Consider the following 20,654-nt stretch of genomic DNA (forward strand, 5'->3'; position numbering starts at 1 on the left):
AGACACATCCTGACAGCCTCTACCACAAAGAAGGCTATATCACCTGTCATCATCAGGGTTGTTCACAAGGGGACCTGAGTATTCTCCATAGAAACTAAGAGGCTCAGAAAAATCCATGTCATGGGTTTTTCACTGTAAGAGTCTTTCTTACTAACTAATGTAAAAGTAAGGAAAATCTAAGTGGCATCATCATTCAAAGAGAAGTGACTCATCAAAATGTCTTCTGGGTTGCAACCATTTTTTTAAAAGATATAAATAAATAAATAAATAAATAAATAAATAAGAAGTAATTTGCCTTCTAATGTGTCCTTTCAGTTGATAAACCATCCATAGGATAGGAATTCTAAGAGTCCACACAGCCCTATAAGTTATGACTCACCATTTCCCAGGGCCTCAAGTGAACATAGCTGGTAATAATCAGTACTTTCCATACCACACACCACATGCAAAGGTTTTCCACCCATTACCATGGCCTTACCACAGTCTGTTAAAGGAAGCTGCGTTTAAATGTTAGCTCTGGAAGCCTATGGAACTGCATCATGAAAAAAGAAGTCGCTCCAGAAGAAACACTAATGATTTCAAACAGGAAGGGTAGAATGTTGTGCTTCACTGCCCTTTATCCCCATAGTACATAGTCAAAGAGCTCTGTTTGTAAAAAACACCCAACAATACAAGCAGGGATAAATTAAAATCAATATCAACTCCCCCTTCCTGTTTAACCAATGATCAATAAACTGTCCCAGATTTTCATGCATCTTTTAGCATGACAGTTTTGGAGAGGAAGGGATATGAGGCATGGAGTGTCTGAGTTCACACCCCCTTCACTTTCTCTTCCTTCTCTCTCCTTCTGTATTTCCCCTTGGTTATACAGCATTAATAAAGAAGTGATTAAATGTGGTCTTAGGTACACTGAAACACACAATGCATGGAGTTATTTGAGAAAGCCACCAAAGCTCCCTTCCCAGTGCCTTTGGAAATCCCTGCTGGAATGCTGGATTTCACAGTTGAACATTTATTTCCAAGTTTCTCAATCTCCCCTCTTCTCTTTCTAAACCACTTGGTTTTTCACATCCTCATCACAAAGCCCATTTATATGGTGCTTTGCAGATTATGAAGCTATGTTCAAGTCTTATTGAATTTTACTTTCACGGATTCTTTAAAAACCATTCCATAAAGGAATCACATGGTGCAGAGATTCATTCCTGGGTCCAAAGTCACACCGGGTGGCACCTGAACTAGGAAGTGCCAGATGATCTTCACCCACACTCTTGCCTGCTCTTGTGCCTTCCTCAGCCAAACTCTCACTCACCCTTGAGATGCCTTTGTGGAAACACTTTTCTAGTGAAAGTGCTACTGGCAGTGGTACTGCAAGAGCATCCCTCAGGTCATTCACTAGTTTATTGCTCTGGTGGACCAACGCTTGTGAGCTGCATTCCTAGGTTGCCTAGTCACGTGGTCTTTTGCTTTGCTCTGTAACAGGAAATGGGTGGGAGAAACTGAGAAGCCGGGGTGTCTGTCTGTCTGTCTCTCTTTCTGTCACTATCTCTTCCATGTTTCAATGACTTTGGAATACCATGACCAGCTCCTACGTAGAAGCCTTAAGTCCTTCTATTGTTTTTTGCCTCTTCCTCTATAACTAGTACACTCTTGTAATTACTACTTGCTACGTTGCCTTACGATCCTCCATGCGTGTTTCAGTTCATCCTGCAGCTATGTAATAAATTACAGGCCTTGATATCCTTTTGTGTGATTCACTTGGCATGGTTCCCATTTCCTGGGTGAACCTCAGCACATAGTTTTCTTGTTTTTTTTTTTTTACATTTGTATATGAGCTGATGAAAGTAAGAAAAAACTGGAGCCTGTGCATTGGAACACAGTGAATTAAGTCACTTCCTGCAATGCCAGCATCCCATAAGAGCACTGGTTAAGGGTCCCAGCTGCTCCATTTTGATTGAACTCCTTGTTAATGCGCCTTGTGGGAAACCTAGATGAAGTTCCTGGCTCCTAACTGCAGCTGGTTCAGATCCTGTAGTAGGAAGGGAGTGGTTGGAGAGGCTGAAACGTCTCTTTGTCACTGTGCCTTTCAAATAAAAAAATGAAATGTTTTTAAAAAGAAATTCATAAAGAATTAAACTTAAGGACTGATTACCATGAATTTCCTTGTGTTAGGCATTTTTATGGTAAATTTAGTCCTTAAGATAGAACTATGAGAAACATTATCCCAACCATTATTATTCCCTTTTATAAAAAAAACAAACACAATATGAAAACTGTTTTGTCCTTGCACCAGGACATGGAGCCCACGCGTGGGACAGCAACAGCTGTAAATAACCATTGCATTCTTGTTTGTCAGTTATGAAATGAAGATTAGGTTGGGTGTCTGTCTTTAACTGCAGAACCTTGGAAATATCAAATGGACGAGTAACATACGACTTGTAATTTGGGGAGTGAGCACCGAGTCAAACACAGACAACAGAAACATGTATCATGAAGTTAATATAAGTTGTAACACCGAATTGGAAAAGCTGAGGCAGCAGAGAACCCATGGATTCTTGCCAAAGTCAACTATCTTAGAGGGCTCTGACAGTGACGAAGAAACACCACAGAGGTCTGTTTTACACGGTTTTCTTCTAAGGCACTGATTGCATCGACCTTCATTCTCTCATCCAAACCCAATTACCTCCCAAAGCTCCCATACCCCATTAGGCACTAAGACTTCAACACATGCATTTTGTGGGGAGGACACATTCAGTTGATAACACTGACTCATGCCTTCTGAACAACATTCTTGTTTTACTCTGAACAGTAATAACAGGATACAAAAAAGATAAAATAAATGAAATTACAAATTATTCTTAGATATCTATCATTGTAATTCTACAAACTCAAAACATGAACATATGTTAGATCCAATGATGTGTATATATTTCTGTCACTATTAGAAGGAATATTTTCTTCGGTATAATGAGTTTATCATCTGTTCCTAGAGACAACCTCCATCTGCGTCATGAAAGAGAGTCTAAACCTTCCCATTTGCTAGCTTTGTGACCTTCAGAAGTTGTTTCAGTCACCTGAGATGCCAATTTCTAATCTGCAACCAGGAATGAATATATCTTGCCTACATCCTACATTGGATCATTTTCAAGATTTGCAAAAGCATAATGCTGACAAATATTGTGAAATACAAATTGCTGTACACATAAAAAGGATCATGTTTATTAAAGTGTATTTACAATCAAAATTGCATTTTCATCCTCTAGGTAATCTGCTATAGGTACTTTCCCTTGTCCGTCAGAGGCACAAGTATGAAAAAAGTAAATGATACAATTTTACAGAAGCGTTGCAAATGGTAGTGAAAATTATCTCCATTTCTCCTGCCATCACAAATGATAACACTCTTTCAGCTCTTGTGAGTACCTAGGGTCCTTTCCTGCCTCTCCCAGCCGCTTGGCAAGAAAATGCCAACAACTAGTGAATTCTCTGTACCAAAATGAACCTGACTGCTGAAATTGTCATCAGGTGAGTTGTTTCAATGTATAGTTTCCACATCTTACACAACAACTTTGGGTATTTTCCTGATAGTTTTGTGCATTGGCCCTAATATTCTGCAGCATTATCCCTCTTCATGCTGAAGAGCCTGTGGTGAAAGAAGCAATTGGAAATAAACAAAGAAAAAGGATGGGTTTCATTATGTTTAATTTAAAACTAAAATTTTTAAGAACTAATTCTTACTCTTATAGATTAAAAGAAAAAAAGCAGGGGTAGGCACTTGGCACAGCAGGCTAAGAGCCCAGCTGACCTGTCCACCACACATCTAAGGTGGTCTCTTAGCCTGCTGTGCCAAATGCCTGCCCCTGCCTGGATTCCAGCTCCAGTCCTCCCAATCTCACTTCCTGCTACTGCACAACTGGTAGGCAACAAGTGATGATGACTCACTTAGCTGAGTCCCTGCACAAGGGATTTCTGGACTGAGTTCTTGGTTCCTGGATTAGGCCCAGCCCAGCCCCAACTGCCCAACTTTGGCAAACATTTGGGGAGTAAACCAGAAAATTAACGATTCTCTCTATCCGCTCCCTCTCTTAATCTAAAATAAATTATACATAATAAATGCACTACATTTACACAGAAATGTCAATATATTTAAAGTAGCCAGTGATAAAGATAAAAAAGTATTGCTTCTCTAAGCATAAATATTAGCTTTCACAGAAAACATCAGTCTTAATGGATATGTCAAGGAAGCAAGATTTCCTTCCTCTGTTAGCTCCAACAACCCACTCAGCCTTGTGTCTCTAACAGTTTGCAAGGGTCTGGCATTGAGCATATAAATTAAACAGCACTCATCCATAAAGATGCTCCACTCATCAACTCCATCCCTTTGCCCACAGCCCCCATCTTCTAGCAAGTTCAATGCTTTGGGGCAGAGAGCAGGAGCTCTGAATGACACTGAGGCTGCTGCTGATTTCCTTTCTGACCTTGGCCAGGTTACTTTTCTTCTCCCTCTCCACTTATAGAAATGTGATCTTGCAAGTGAGCAAAAACAAAAAGAGAAAATTGAAAGACTGACGAGCAAAAGCAGGGTTTATGCACGCCCCCTCCAACGCTGCCCAAGAGGTACACGTGCATCTGGGATCCTGGAATGGTGAATGCTTTGTGGAAACACCTTCCATTTTAAAGGCTGTGCAAAAGCGGAGTTCACATTCAGTGAGGGCTGACTTGCAGCTGCTTTCTGACGATTTGAGCGCTACGACGGAGCAAAGCGTCTTCCTATTTTCAACCCTAGCAATTTGGTTCAAGAATGATCTCAACCGCTTCAAGCTTTGATATTTCTCGCCACTTCTTATGCTGTTTCTCTTAATGCCACCAATCATGTGTGAAATTCTGTTGCAGAACTAATCTTTGTGGGAAATGATATGTAATGGCTTCTTTAAAGAGAGACAGACAGAGACAGGACACCAACTATGACCTTGGCTGCTTTTTGACATGTTTTTCATAGTGTAATAAAAAGGGAAGCATTCCTTTCTCAAGGTCAAAGTACAAATGGGTTCTGATTATACAAGCATCACTCTTTGCAGGGAAAGCCTTGAAAATTAGCCTTCTGACTTGTTTTTTCTAACGGTTCATGTACAAATGATTATAAAACTTGAAAACTGGTGGTACTAAAACAATTCCTTAATATCCACCTAATTAAATCCCCGCTGATATATTACATTTCCAATGATGTGAAGAGGTTTAGGAATACAAAACCAGCTGTAAATGATCTATAGTATTGGATGTTTATCAAATACAGTATTATGTAACTTCTTAGTTTTAAGTACACACATTATCCAACACATCTCCTCTCACTGAGGGAGTTTTCAGTCAAAAGCAACTGTGATCAAGTCTTCTACAATCAACGTCAGAGACCAATAACTTAAATTTTTCATTTGTTTTCTGGAACAATTATGCCACCCACAAAAGGGTAACTTTGCAAGTCATCATTATCTCATGAATTTTGGAACTTCTTCCTTAAATATACCATCTTATTTGCATTAACTTTAGCAACTAATGAAGTCCTTAAAAAAAAAACAAGAAAAAACTAGCTGTAAATCTAAGACTAAAAGATGATCAACATACTGGAATATTGATCAAACTTAGCTGGCTTCTTTAAACAAGAACTTCAGAAGAATTTTAAAGAGAACTGTCTTAAGAAAGAAATTTTCATGAATTTCAAAGTCCTCTTGTATTCCATGTGCCTTTATATGACCTGCTTCAACAGTATCCACCTGTCACATTTACCACCCTTCTGATACAGTTAATTGTTGCAGGTCATTTGGAGTCGTTTACAAGCAAATGTGAGGTAATGACTTCAAACTTTCAAAGGTATGTTCACACTCAGACATGAATTATATTCTCCCTTTTTTTTGCCTCAGGAAGGCAGAAACTCCTCCAGAAATTTAGAAAGACTTGGTGGGCCTAAATCCCCACAGCAGATCACTCACTACAAACTAATCAGATGAAGTTAAATATTTCCTCCAAAAAAGCTGTAACCGAGGGATGTTTTTCTCATCTCCTTGCTGTTCTCTGATCATTTCCTTCCTCATAACCTTACAGTTTAACTCTTTGTAACATACAGCTTTGGAGAGAAAACTTGATGGTTTAGGCAAAACCAAAAGTGTAAATGCTAATTGAAGAAGGTTTATGCACCATAAGAACAGAGAGAGAGAGAGAGAGAGAGAGAGAGAGTATTCAAGACAGGAAAATAGGATTCTGATCTACAATTTTTATCAGGTTTGTTTTTCTTCTGGGTATTTCATTCAACGCTTCCTTAAAGAAATATTTTTATGTTATGGCAGGCACAGCCCTAAGTACGTTTCCAATTTTTCTTAGTCATGTTAAAAAGGACAACTGACCCACAATTAACACCAGGCACAACTTGAATGCCTCATTCACACTTTCTAAATTTTGCCTGCCCTTTTCTCTGGGTTTAATTAATACATGATTAATAGTAACATTGAGGGTGAGTGGTAATATTTGTATCTCAGTTCTGCTCATTTGTTTAAGCTGCAGGATTTCATTATTTTAGATCTTTCCTTATGGAGCAAACCTCTGTCACATGTGGGCCGCATGACCATTCTGGTGTCCCTCTGATTCACGTGGGCCTGATAACATACGGCTTGTCAGCCACAGAAGTCCCTGAACGCCATCAGCCTACCATTTTCTCTCTTGAAGGCCCAGGGCAAGGCATAACATCTCTGTGGTGAACCATGGGCAATTTACATGATAGATGTGACCACTAACAAAAACTCCCCACTCCAACAGAGGAGAACGGTGTAAGACCAGCTGGGAAGAAGGAGGTGAAGGGGAGGAGGGGAGTAGTGACATTCAGAACTGGAGAAGGGACCTGGTTCTAATATTCTTCCAGGTGCTGTGTGACTGCCTAGATGCAGTCAGGCAAGGAATAGGCCCTTCATACCAGCACACGCCTCTCAACCCATCGGTAGCCTGGCAGCTCAGTCTGTTGTACTGACAACCACCCACAGACTCTCTTCTTTACTCTGAGAAGCAGTCTCCCAGCTGCCTTGCTTTTATTTCTGGATAAATTATTAATTCTGCTCATCTTTGGCACGTGTGAGTATTAACTACGTAAAATATTTATGGGGGTGGGAAGGGTAAGTTCCTAAGCATTTATTGTTTCCCCTTGCCTTTACAGGAAATCCCATTCACTTTGCTGACTAGGATTTTCTCACTCATTTCTCCTGTGTGAACCTTTAACTCCAAGTAAGGAATGCAAGATCAATAGAATAAGTAACAAAAGTATCCACGGTGACTGAACAGTGAACTCTTAAGTCACTGTGCAGTAAGTGCAGATGAGCAATCATTGAAACACTGCATTAAAATCTCAATAGGAGATAAGCGTGAGGCTTAAGTCATTCAAGGAGTCCATTGGTCTTTAAGTCTGAAACAGTGCACTCAAAACACGAACTGGAAGTATTACCGATTCCATCAACTTGCACATAGGCAACTAAATCCAGTCGAGGTAGGGAAGAGTCCAGTAGTCCAGTTCCTCAAGGGAACAAGGCTTAAAAACAAGCATATAGACTGAGACAGCCGATTCAGGCAATGATTAGTCATATTTGAAAAGAAGCAACACTGACAACTCAGATATCCACAAGGGAAGCAAATGTCCTGCGTTCCTACCAGCTGACACTGTGTCAGCGCATCACCACGCTGTTTATCGCTCCCTGCTGGAGACATTCATAAAACACCTCTGACAGTTCTCCCCCACTCCCACCAACACCGGCGAAGAATGCAGCTCGCTGTTCCTTGTGCACCTGTTCTGACTTGAGAAACCACTTACGATTGAAAAATGAAGAAAGTAATCATTACCCACTTCGCAAAGTGAAAACACTGTTTTCTTGAAAAATTACCTGCATCATTGGATATGTGTGTGCAAATCACAACGCAACACGTGTTCACAACATGCACACACGTGCATAAATGCGATCTCTGCATACAATGCCTTACATACATTAAAATGCTTTTGAATTTTAAAATGCTTGGGGTGTATTCCTGGATTCACTTTGCCCTAGCTCTTGTATCACGCATTTTATTAAAGACAGGTGAGCTCCCAGAGTTCTGGCTGTCTAGACTACACAACACAACCTAAAAAGGACCACTATTTCTGAATCCACAGGATTTCCCACTGGAATAGAACAACATTTCTCCTTTGGAATTATGGTGGAACTTACGGTCACGATACAGCCGTGTTAGCCTTGTCCTGCAAAAGACAGTGTCATCTGAAGCAGGCAGACTATCTCCCCTCAATTTGTACTATTGAAAACTTGCATTACACAATGCAACTAATTACCCTGTGAATCACCCTGCTTTACAAGATGGCTAAACTAGCAGTTAACAACCTGAGTTGGTCCAATGAACATTTCACTGGCTGTCACGGGATGGCTAGTACAGCATGGACGGCCTCCGACCAACACTTTCAGACTTCCTGTTTCACCAGTCCTACTTCTTCCCCACAATCACACATGAAATTATAGGAGGTTGAAAACTTAAAGTAAAATTATAACCTACTGTACCGACCCTCTGTGTGCTCCTGATGCTGACGTTCTATTTTGTCGAAAGGACATATTGCCTTATAATGTTTTTTTTTATTTTTCAAAAATATAAGCGTGAAAAATAGTTTAATCAATTACTAATGAACAAGCTGACCTTGCCCATCATTATGCTCTGAAAAGAAACGTTGTTTAATTCTTGATCCTGATGAGATTCCAGCAGGAAATGAGACTGTTTCTTTCAAATCAATTTTGGTTACATTAAGACTTCTAATGTGATACAAATTGTGGGGAAACCAAAACCACTGTCAAGACAAGTAAAGCATTGTGCTTCTGAAACTTGGGTTCCTTCCATCCTTTTCCTAAAACATTTCAGGGGCTCAGGAATACAAAACAAACAGTATTCACAGAAATAATGCCACATAAACTAATACTTCAACCAAAGTTTACCCAAAGACCTATGCAAGCTTAAAGAAGATTCTAAATTTAATACAGAAAGCCAACAATGCAATCAACCTATAGACCTACATTCACCAGTCTCTCTCCAGGTGCTTTCAAAAACCTTTTCATATGAGACAGATGCCCTTAAATGATGTAGCTGGATGGGACTTACAGAAGGAAAGCATAACTTCGGAGAGGAGGAAAAAACAGTCGGTCCTAATCTTTGGCTTCTTCTTGTTTAGGGAAGGGCTTTGTCTTCTCTCCGAGCAATAAGTTGCAGCCTCACAGGGCAAATGTACAGCTCGCATCCCACTTCTGCCACCGCTCCAGGGCAAAGCTGAGCAATGCTCTCTGGAAATGCAGGCTGCTGGCTGAACACCTAGGGGAGGTTTCCACCATGGCACAGAACTAAGCTGCACAAATGCTTTACAGTTCAGAGACCTCTGAAGGCTTGAAATAATCTGCATTTTGTGTTAGGTTATTTTTTATCCAGAGGGCGGCCAGGAGGAGGGTTCTCAGTGCTGTTCAAAGGCTGCTCCCTAGAGAATGTTTCCTTTCTCTGCCTGGCAAATAGGGAAAATGAAATGCGTCCAGAAACGCCGGTATAGACAACGCCTGCACAGCATCCATAGGACGGGAACTTTGCTTCACCTCCAGCAAGTTAGCCCCTGACTCCCCACGTCTCCTTCTTCACCTAGCTTAGAAGCCAACTTCAGGAGACGCATCAAGGCAAAGTTTATCTACCCTCGCTCCCACCCCCACATCTCTGTTCTTTCCCAACTTCAACTCATCCCGGCTCATTCACAGCCCCTATGGCAGCACAAAGGAAGCTTCGAAGGTAGCACCAGCTTGGTCCTCCAGTTGTCAACTGGAGAGAGGCTTCATGGAAAATATACGCGCGGCTTAAAGATTATTTTAATGGCCTGTCTGATCCAGAGCCAGGCACCCCTAAAAATGGCATCATAAATCAACACTCACCAAAATACATTATGTTTCTCATTAATCAGACAGCTGGAACCCCACCGCGGCGTCTTCAGCATCGGCTCGCACCCCAGGCTGGCGCACCGGGAAGAGTCCTTTCATGCTATGCTGGGCGGCAGGGTCCCCGGCGGAGCGCAGCGAGCGTCCTGCGATCCAGCCTCTTCCGCGGGATGGGCGCGCGCAGCCTGCCTCTCCAGGGCTAGGATCGCCGGCGGCCAGAGCTTGCGCTCGAGCTGCCTGCTGCACTGCCCATCCTTACTGTAATCCGACTCCTCCTTGCGATGTCCTTGCCGCGCCTGTGACATCAGGACCGAGAGTACTACAAACAGAACCCCCCCACCCCATCGCACCCCACCCCCGGCGAGGAGCCGCTCCACGAAGTGCTGCAACTGCTTGCCTGGACCAACCATGGCTCTCGGGAAGCTTTGACGAGCCCAGAGACCCGGGAGGGGGCGGAGTGAGGGACACGGGAGGCCGGCTTAAAGAAAGAAGGGTCCCCGAATCCACGCGGGAGCATATAGGGGAGATTCACCAGGGTATGTGGAGCGGGGCGGGGAGGGGAGTGGGTGGCGGGACACAGTTAAGGCTAGTTCTGCCCTGAAGGTGAAACCAAAGGCTCATTTTATCCCATTCCTTCAATGAATTCCATCATGGTTTCCAAAATTTAGTCTCCCCACTAAGTAAAAAAGGCATTGGCAGTATGGTTGGTGCCTTGCGACTGCGTTCTCTTTTCTCTGGGCTTTAAGGGTTGTTATTGTGTGTGATGTTGATATGTAGGAGGAATGAGCGAAACTCAGGGGGACATTGATGGGATAATAGAGGTTTTCTCTTGGAAGCTGGTAGTGGGAGAAGGGTAATTTTTATTTCTTGAGAGTTTCCTGAGCTGGGGTGGTAGAGAGCTGTGAAGAAAAAATGGTGGTTAAAAGTCACTTTCCAGATGCAAACCTGTCTCCTTGAATGGCAAACATACTGTGTGGCTGCAATGATATTTGAACCTCTAAACACTACAGCTACTTAGCCTGAAAAGCAAAGGGAGTGGTTCAAATCTGGTCACCAATGTAGTAGAGCCACATGCTAGAGTTTTACACACACACACACACACACACACACACACTGCTCTGAAATTTAAGATCAACAGTCAAGAGAAGCAAGCTTAGCAAAGCCTCTGGCTCCTCCAATGGTGTAATGAATTGCAGTCCTTATCTTACATAGGAAAGGATGTTGGTAAGAAATCCCTGAAAGCTATGCTGATTAATATTTAAATGTTCAGCATGGAAAATAAATCCACATGGCAAGCTCAGTTTCCTAAATTGTAATCACATTTGGTCCTAAATTACTCCTAGTTTATTTTTTTTCTATTAAAAAACTGAAATTAATCATAAAGAATAAAATGAATACAGTAGCCTATGAATAGACACAATTAATATATATTTTTAATTTGGGCTTTTATAAGCCAAGTGAGCAAAAATTTCACCTGTTTGAGCATTAAAATATGCAGTGCTTTTTCTTGACACAATTCTGTTTCATGTTGATGGGTTTCATGTGTATCGGAAGGAGGGAACTGAATTTTCTGATTAACAGTTCACTGCAATCTTGCAAAAAAAAAATTAACCTTCCTGTTACCTCTCCATGAAAAGATTATGATAACTAATATCTCTTGTAATACTGGCTTACTATTAATTTAGTGACTGAATAGTTAATCAAGTATAAGTTAGAAACTTCACCATAACTCTTCAAAGGAGTCTAGTACTTTACTTCTGTTACAGAAATACTCTTCATTGAAAGTCATTCGAAAGTAGACAATTTAAATAGCAAAGGATATTTACTTCTTTGCCTCTTTTTTTAAAGAAAATAATTAAAATAATGGCAAGCAAATACAGAAGAAAATATTTATAAGTGGTTTTCCTCTTGAACAGATGGAAATCTTCCAAAAGCACAACCAATGTGTTTCCCTGTGGCAAAGCACACTCAAGAAGCCCATAGGCTGCCTTGACTATTTACACGGGCTAGGGGGCACTGTAGGTTAATGTTAGCCATTAGGTCCAGTTGAGATCTTGTAGTTGGAAGATACAAGCCTGAAAGTTGAGATTAAAACACAAGATTGGAAACCCCAACAAAATTTCTGACTCATCAATAACCCCTTTCAGTTGCATGGAATTTGATAGCTATCTTCACTTTCATTTGTGATTTTATTCAGTGCCAAGTTGAGAGAAATTAGGCAATGTTCTCCTGAATACAGTTATTAAAATATCAGTTGTCTTGCATTAGTGTGAATTTTTGCTTGAGTATCCCAACAGGTTTTCCTACTCAAAACAAAAACAAAGTCTCATACAGCAGTTCACATAAAGGTTTTTCCCCCAAAAAGTCATGTTCCAGGGCAAAATAAACCTATCTGGTCATGAAATTATAGCAGTGGAAGCCCATGCTAAACTTGGCCTCTTCTATACAAGGTTCCCTAACAAATATCCAGTGTCCCCAGAGGAGCTAACAGTGAGGAGAAACTGAGTGGTGTGGATGTGTAATGGAAATGCGTTCAATCCAAACAAGAAACTGTCCAATTCAAAGGTGTGTGCTCACTTTTCCCTCAGGGAGAAGCTATTTGCAGTACAGCGGTCTCAGATGAAAACTCAAATTAAGAAATGACTTTTTCTTCGAATTTTAAAGCTTTTTTGTTTCATTAAAATTTGATCCTCATATGGCAGATTTATCGAAGAAAAATGCAACTATTTTTTCTGAATTAATATCTTCCTAATCCCCTCACCACCATGTCCCTCATCCCCAGTCTCTGGTATGTACCGTTTTGCTCTGTTTCTTTGAGTTCAGGTTCTTGATGTTTCACATGTGACGAGAAATTATGTGGTATTTGTCTTCTGTGTCTGCTTTATTTCACCTAATTTAATACCCTGCAGATTTCTCCAAGTGGTTGCAAATTTTAGGATTCTGGTCTTTTTTTTTTTTTTTTTTAGTTAGGGCTAAATGGTATTCCATTGTTACGCATACCAGTTTTTCATTAGCATTCACCTGTTGGCAGATGCCTAAGCTGATTCCCTACGTGAAAACTGCCACAGAGAAGATTCAAATGCAAATATGTCCTCATATATAAATGGATTATATATAAACTTTTATTTTGAAGCACAACATCCACATGAAACCACAGCTGATGTTTGTTTCATGTCACCTTTAGGAGACATCCCAACATTTTCCAGTGAAGGGCATGACCGATGTCCTTGACCAAGAGTTGTCCTTCAAAAATTTGTAAGAACATATGATCTTCTAAGATGGAAATAGGTCAATTAATCTGGGGATAGCTGTGACATGTACCTACTTACCAGAATTTTTAAAAATACCTTTCACAATTAAAATAAAAATTTTCTCAGATTAGTTATACATTCAGGGCTCTAAAATCATGATGAAGAGAGAATCTTCTCTCAGATTTTAAATCCAAGCAGCTGTAGTCGTAATCCTTCATCTCCCTCAAGCCTTGCTCCACAGTTTATCAGGGCAGTCCTTCACTCTGCCTCTTTAGCATTTTAGACTGCCTTTGTCTTTCCTCCATCCTTTCCTGGCCTCCTTCTCTCCCTTCTTTTTTTTTCTATAGCAGATTTTATCAGTTGATATTCCATTATAGATACATATTTTATTTTCTTGCATTGGATTATGATCACCACGCACAAGGACCCACAAGGACAAGAGATTTTGCCTGTTGAATGCTCCCTTCACAGCCTTGAAGGGTTTCATACACCTGTTGCTGCTCAATAAACATTCAGGAGTGAATGAATGAATGAGTGAATGAACACAGTACATCTGCAGGGTCTGAAAAGCGCTGTACTTTGCTGGGTGCCTGCAGTCAGTTATTGGAGCTACATGGTGCTTTGTGCAAAATGTTTACACAAATTGAATTTGTCCATGCTTGGCAGCAGCTGTTCTTAAATCCCATGCAATACAGATGCCATGTGGTACTGTAGGCTGGTTGTGAGCTTATTTGTCCTTTCAAATTCTTACAGTTCTGTGCAACGATTTAGCCCTCAGCTTGTATAGCCCACTTATATGTTCCATTGCTTTCTCCTGAAGTTTAGTTTGCCTTTGTCTCTTGTCTATAGTGTAGAAATAAGATTTTCTCCAAGGTTTGGCCCAAGACTTTCCATGTCCAATCCATTATCTTTTTTTAAGTGATTATAAGCCTGTCTCATTCGAGGCTTTCACTTTTCACTGTTTTATTTTTCCTTTCAGTACCAACAAGGCCTTTCCTAACCAAGCTGACATTTACTTCCTCTTTTGTCAATGTTTTTCTTTTTTTTTTCTTTTTACGTTTCACTTCAATGCTAACATATGACTACAATTCCCCTAACTTTTGTATCAAATTGAAGACTATATTCCCTCTTACATGTTCTTTGCATTGGTACAGATTTCATTCAATCTCTGAACTTCTGTTTAAATGCTATACCTCTTGAGAACACTTTCCTAAACATAAGACTAAAATGAAAGATTTGTTTATGTTTTTTCATATAGTGCAAATTCTAATTGCTGCTTTAGCACCTACACATAAGATGACATTTGCCTTTACTTATTTCTCACCAAACTGAAAGACTGTGTTCCTATTTGTCTCCATGCCCTAATGCAAATCAGTTATTCAATTAAGAAACTGATTTCCTATATAAGCATTCATTTAGTATTTTTTTTTAAGAAATAAGTGCAGTACCATTGGAATGCCCACTGAGTTCCAGGCACTCTTCAAAAGAGTGAGGGAAAAAATCATGAGGGAGGGCAAAGGGGAAAAAAGCTTATTGGAGCCAGGAAGATCATCAAGACCAATATACCACAGCAAGATTAGGCGCTGACGAGGGAACTAGGAGGTAAAGTCAAAGAGGTCACATGGTGACAAAGTCAGTAGGACTTGTAGTCCATTATAAGGAATTTGACTTGTATTATAATTTCTATGGCATGCCTTTGGAGTGGAGTGATTTGACATGCTTAGACAGGCACACTATGTCTGATGTGTGGGGAATGGTTTAAAAGGAGCAAGGGCAGGAGTAAGGTGTCTGATTAGGACTCCCACGTCACAATCATAAAAGATATTGTGGCTTGAGCAAGTATAAGAGTGGGAAGACACCATTAAAAGTGGTCAGATTCTATCTCTGTGTTAAAATGGATCAGGTGGATTTCCTAACACATTGTTGGATAGGTTACAGAAAAGATTGAGCATTTGAAAGGAGGAATTCTAATAGCTTGAAATTGCTATCATTTGAATGTAATTTGGCCTCTTAACTAATGCAGAAACTTAAACTCCAAAGTCATAAGTTCATGATACTAAGTATGTATACACTTAATCCAATTATGGTCTTCCATGAAGTGAGACCTAGCGGAAGGTCCTTAAATCACCAGGGATATGTCCTCCCAAGGTAGCTCTCATGACAGAGCTGATATAAAGCCCCGGGCATTGACCCAGTTAGTTCCACAGTTTCTTGGCACATTGTGTGATCCATTTTACTCATTAAGTCCACCATTGCAAGTTGCCACATTCCTCAGACATGCAGCCAATGGACCATCCAATCTTAAACTTGATTATTCAAAAGTCTAACCTAAAATATTTTTTTCTTTTATAAAGTTAACTGCCACAGGTATTTCACCGTAGCAGTGAAAATCTGGCTAACAAAAATATGAGGCCAACTATGGAAGGATTTGCTTCACTGGATTATGGGAGATAAGCCAATGTGGGGCAAAATGAATTTGAAATCTATCAGACATGTAACCTGAAATACCCCATAGTAATTTGGCTAAGTGAGTGCATGTGTGCGTTGCTCAAAAGAACTGTTTGGATCTTAGATTAAAATTGAGAAGTCATCAGTTTATCTAAATAAACTAAAATGGCAATTAAATCCATAAAGCTATATAAAATCTTCCAGGGAGATGATCAACATTACCCTGGGGCATTATAAGATCAAAGGGCAAGCATGTGGGTGTTCAGTGATTTTGTATTTGTTGAAAGCCTAATGACTTGTTGACTGAATGTTTGTCTACATAAATGACATGTGATGGAAAGCTGGTTATTGAAAGCCTGAGTTTGCCTCTAATATATCACCACCCAAAGTCAAAAGAGGTTGAAAAGTGGGGTAATAATTTGTGTGTGTGAGGACAGAATCTCAGTTGAATTTAACCACGTAATGATCTAATCAGAACTTTTAGACTGTGTAGAAACTGCAACAAACTCATAAATCATTTCATTTTTAGATTTTTACTTGATGGTCATTTGAAGATTAAAGACCCAGCTCTTTGTTCCTGAAAAACAGCTTCCTACAAGAAAAGATGTTTTGAAATTGTGATAAAAATAAACATCCAATAAATATAATGTGTGAGATTCTACCAATTTGGATTCTTATGACATTGGAGAGGTGCAATAAATTCCTTAGATATGTAGCACTCTCTGTTTAGATATCTAGTTAATGAAAGCTCTTTTACAACATTGAGTTACTAGCATTGAGAGCTCTCGAAAAATTCCTACCTTGGAGTTGCTGCACCTCTTAGAGACTGTTAAACAATTATGCCTCTTAGAGACTGTTCCAATGTGGCAAAACCTCTGTTGGTGTTAAGGGCACATTAACAAATTTATAGACAACTCTGTGTATAGGAAACTCATATTCTAGGAATTTCTGTATGTCCACCTATTTGGGAAGATCTAGTATGTCTTTTCCCCTTTCTCTGATCTGTAAGAAAATGACCCAACACACATTTGTTCACTGGTTATAGTTTTATTTTATTTCTTAAGTCATTACTTTCCTTCCTTCCTTCTCTCCTTCACTCCTTCCTTTTTTCTTTCCTTCCCTCATTCCTTCCTTGTTCCTTCTTTCTTTTTTCTTTTTCCTTCTTTTCCTCCTTTCTTTCTTTCAATAGGCTCAGGGATACCCTTTCCCAGTTTCCCTCCCCAATTGATATCCCCTGTGTTATTACAACAGTATAGTCCTGCAGAACAGTCATTAAGTCCATCATTCTGCTCTTTAAGTGCAGCCTGACATTGTAGGTATTTGACAATGGCAGAAAGTCCAGAATCCTATTGTTAAGATGTATTTCACAGTTTCATTCCGAGTCCATCTTTGATTCAGAAGTAGAGATGCATAGTGCAATGTATCTTCATTTCTTGATAGGGTAGTCTCTTATAAAATTCCTCTAGATACATATATGTATATGTATGTTTACCAATATGTCTCTTGATCCTTTATTTAGTATGAAGGTTGCCTTATATCAGAGACAAGCCTGGTTCCTTACTGATAGATTGGCAGGTCATAATAACCACTGTCACCATCACTGGGAAAATAAATCTAGGATCCTATTACAACAAATCCCTGATTTTAAATGTTTAAGATACCTCCCTATTCCTAAAAAGGGAAAAATATATGCAGAAATATAAGTAAAGGCAAATGTAATACAAAGGGAGAAATGAATATTATAAGGATACAAGGATTTGGTAAAAATTGGTATACTTTGATAAGTAAGCAATATGGAAAGCTGCATGGAACAGGTGCCAGTTAAGCTCTGTCTTTAACATGGACCAGAATTGATAAAATGAGGAAAAGCTGAGAAATATTATAAAATAAGGGTGACATTGTGAATGATGTTTCTGAGAGATTAAGAACCAATTAGAGTATTAAAGATAAAGTTTGTTAAAAGACCCTCAAGCTGAGTAACAGTGGATAGGAAAACATACAGATCACCTTGAATGACATTTCACATTCAAGACTAAAGGGTCTGAATAATGTAGGAAGCATTTGCTGAACGAATCAAAATATTTCCAAGATCACAAATGTACTAATGCGCCTTCAAAGACATTTTGGTGACACAATACTATGAGTTAATACATCTTGTGTAGCAAGTTGAAAGATCTTATATACTCTAGAGGTTTCCAACTTTTCATAAAATAAAAAAAAACATTTATGGTTCCTAGGCAGCTATTTGAGAATCAGCCTTCCCTACCCCAGAACCACAACAAATATGCCTGGAAACAAAATGGAAGAAGTCAATAGCATTATATTGAATTCCAACTATTACACTGAATTTCTCCTTTTGCTTTAAGAAAAAAGAAAGGATCTTTCAAGATAAATTGAGTATAGCTCTAGCAAATTTGAATGCTTTAGGTCACAGACATTCCATTTATATATATAGTGGCAATAACTACATAAACTGAGCAGAGAGATACTGTAACTATGCTCCAATGTGGCAAGAATTCACAAAGTAATTGAAAGTATTTCCAAGAGTGTATAATTCTGTGCCTCCAGTCAAATAGAGTAGGTGGAAGTATGTTTGGCTTCCTCTGTCAAAATGTCTAAAATGTATGAAGGCAATGCATAATCAGACAACAAAATATTACAATTTCAACATTCTGTTAATTATGTTTCATTCTCATCTTGTCTTTGCTCAAATAAACTAATAATCTTAAAGGCTTATCTATGATTCTTTTGGTGGCTAAAATGACCGGATGCGAATTTTACCCTTGACTTAAAAATGTCAGTTCTGGAAATCCACAGTATTTGTCACCATGAACACCATTTAACTGCTGCAGTACCCAAAGGAACTCTGCACAGTCACACGTGAATACAACTGGAGGAACTTAATTAATCTTGCTGTCACTTCCACGATGCTTTTCATTAGTTTTGCTGCTATCTGATCAACCAGCATTCTGCGTATTGGAAATGGCTGCCATAGCTTCTTGCAAAAGTATTTCAGAAGGTAAACAAAGATTCACCTTGGTAATAGGGAACTGGTATGCAGATGGGCATTATTTTTGCTATATTAACATGGAGAGACAACTCTCACTTTGTATATTAAGATTACAAAGTTACAGAAAGCATGAATATCTACTTTGACTCCAAACCAAATGTCATTGAAATAAAAGTTGATGCTTTACCTTGTATTCTTTATGTCAATATCAGTGTTTAGCCTACTGTCAGGAATTATCAAGTAAACAAATACTTCATAAGAAATCTGAACCAATTCACTGACCATTAGAAAGCAGAGTATTGAAATCATGTAATTTTTCACGATGAAGCAAGTGTGATTGCCACTTGCAATGCTCACATATCACATTAAAGTGCCTCATTCAGTTTCTGCTATTCTATTTCCCATTTATACTCCTGTGCTAATTACTTGAGTCCCTGCCGTCTACATGGAAGACCCAGATGGATTTCCTGGCTCTTGGCTTTGGCCTGGCCCAGCTCTGGCTTTTGGGGCCATACCAGGCGTGAACCAATGGATCGATGATATTTCTCTATCTGTCTCTCTTTCATGTGTCATTGTGCATTCCAAATAAATAATCTTGTATTATGAAAAAAACAAATGATAATGAAAGTGTTGACACTTTTGGAATCATATTTTCTCTTTTTAAGAATTATTTTATTTATTTGAAAGGTAGAGCTACACAGAGAGAAAGACAGTGAAAGAGAGAGAATTTTCTATTTGCTGTTTTATCCACTCCAAATGACCACAGCATCTAGGGCTGGGCCAGGTAAAGCCAGGAGCCAGAAGCTTCCTCCTGGTCTCCAACATGGGTGTAAGAGCCCAAGCATCCAGGCCCTCCCCTTCTGCTTTCACAGATCATTAGCAAGAAGTTGGATTGGAATTGGAACAATTGGGATGTTCATATGGGATGCCAGCAATGCATGTGGTGATTTAACTCATGAAGCCACAACCCCAGTCCCATGAGTCATATCTTCAATGACATTCTTGAATATATATAAACAAATTTTGTTTATATGCATCTTTGTGTGCAGTACGTTAGTCCTGCTAATAATTTAGTAAAAGTCTGGCATTGATTTTGTAAAATGTTACAGAATTTTAATTATATGAAAGTCAGTTTATACTTATTGACTACAGAGAGAACAAAAGAACAGATTTCATTGATGGCTGAAGAGATGCCATGAGCCGTGAAGACACGAGTTACATGGCCTCACTGTTTAATCGTGGAAGGCAGGCTACAACATAGTCTCTAGGGATTTTTTTTTTAAATTTCCCTAGGGCTTACCTGGCTAACCAACAGGATATTCAAAAATGACTGAAAGCAATTTTCACAATTATGTCATAAAAATTAAAACCACCTCTGCTTCTCCCTTCTGCCTCAGGTTTCCTAGGAAAGCCAGCTGTCATGCTGTAAGGACACTCAAAACCCACGTGAAAAGGTACACGTAGCAAGGCACTGAGAAGTATGAACCACAGACAGAACAAATTTGCCTGACATGTGAATAATTGACCTTGGAAATATACTTTTCAAACCGTGACAAGCCTTCAGATACCTGCAGCCTGACCAACAGTGTCGCAACTTCAGAGAGAAACACAAGTCAAAGCCACCCAGATGAGCAACTCCACGTTCATATGGATTAAACATTAAATGTTCCTTGCCTTTGTAAATCTTTAAATTGGAGATATTTTTACATACCAACAAATAAGTATTATAGCATGAATCTTTGGTCTACTTTTGACAGTGAATTTTCAGTACACTGTTGATTCTTCGTATGACCAAGTGGTCAGAAGTAAGACATGACAGATGTGTGGTCCTAGAGTAATCAAACATCCTCTGTGTGTCTTGGGTCTTTCTTTCTTTCTTTCTTTTTCTTTCTTTCTTTCTTTCTGCATCCTTCTTTCTTTCTTTCTTTCTTTCTTTCTTTCTTTCTTTCTTTCTTTCTTCCTTCCTTCCTTCCTTCC

General features: G+C 39.4%; 1 protein-coding gene across 4 annotated transcripts in view; it reads right to left on the bottom strand.

Moving 5' to 3' along the window:
- The window catches only part of ZNF385D (zinc finger protein 385D), a 417,840-nt gene that overhangs the window by 208,828 nt on the left and 188,358 nt on the right, over nucleotides 1–20,654 (bottom strand). For 2 of the 4 annotated variants that reach the window (XM_058657085.1, XM_058657084.1), the window contains exon 1: nucleotides 9,160–9,323. The exons of 1 other annotated variant lie outside the window; for it this stretch is intronic. In XM_058657085.1, the coding sequence (XP_058513068.1) occupies nucleotides 9,160–9,295 (136 nt within the window). In that variant the 5' untranslated portion in view covers nucleotides 9,296–9,323. Of the gene's footprint in view, nucleotides 1–9,159; nucleotides 9,324–9,965; nucleotides 10,396–20,654 lie in introns of those variants that run through there. One more of the 4 variants, XM_004588295.3, reaches the window with a different exon arrangement.

Source organism: Ochotona princeps, chromosome 30 (genome assembly GCF_030435755.1).
Source record: "Ochotona princeps isolate mOchPri1 chromosome 30, mOchPri1.hap1, whole genome shotgun sequence".
Taxonomy (NCBI): domain Eukaryota; kingdom Metazoa; phylum Chordata; class Mammalia; order Lagomorpha; family Ochotonidae; genus Ochotona; species Ochotona princeps.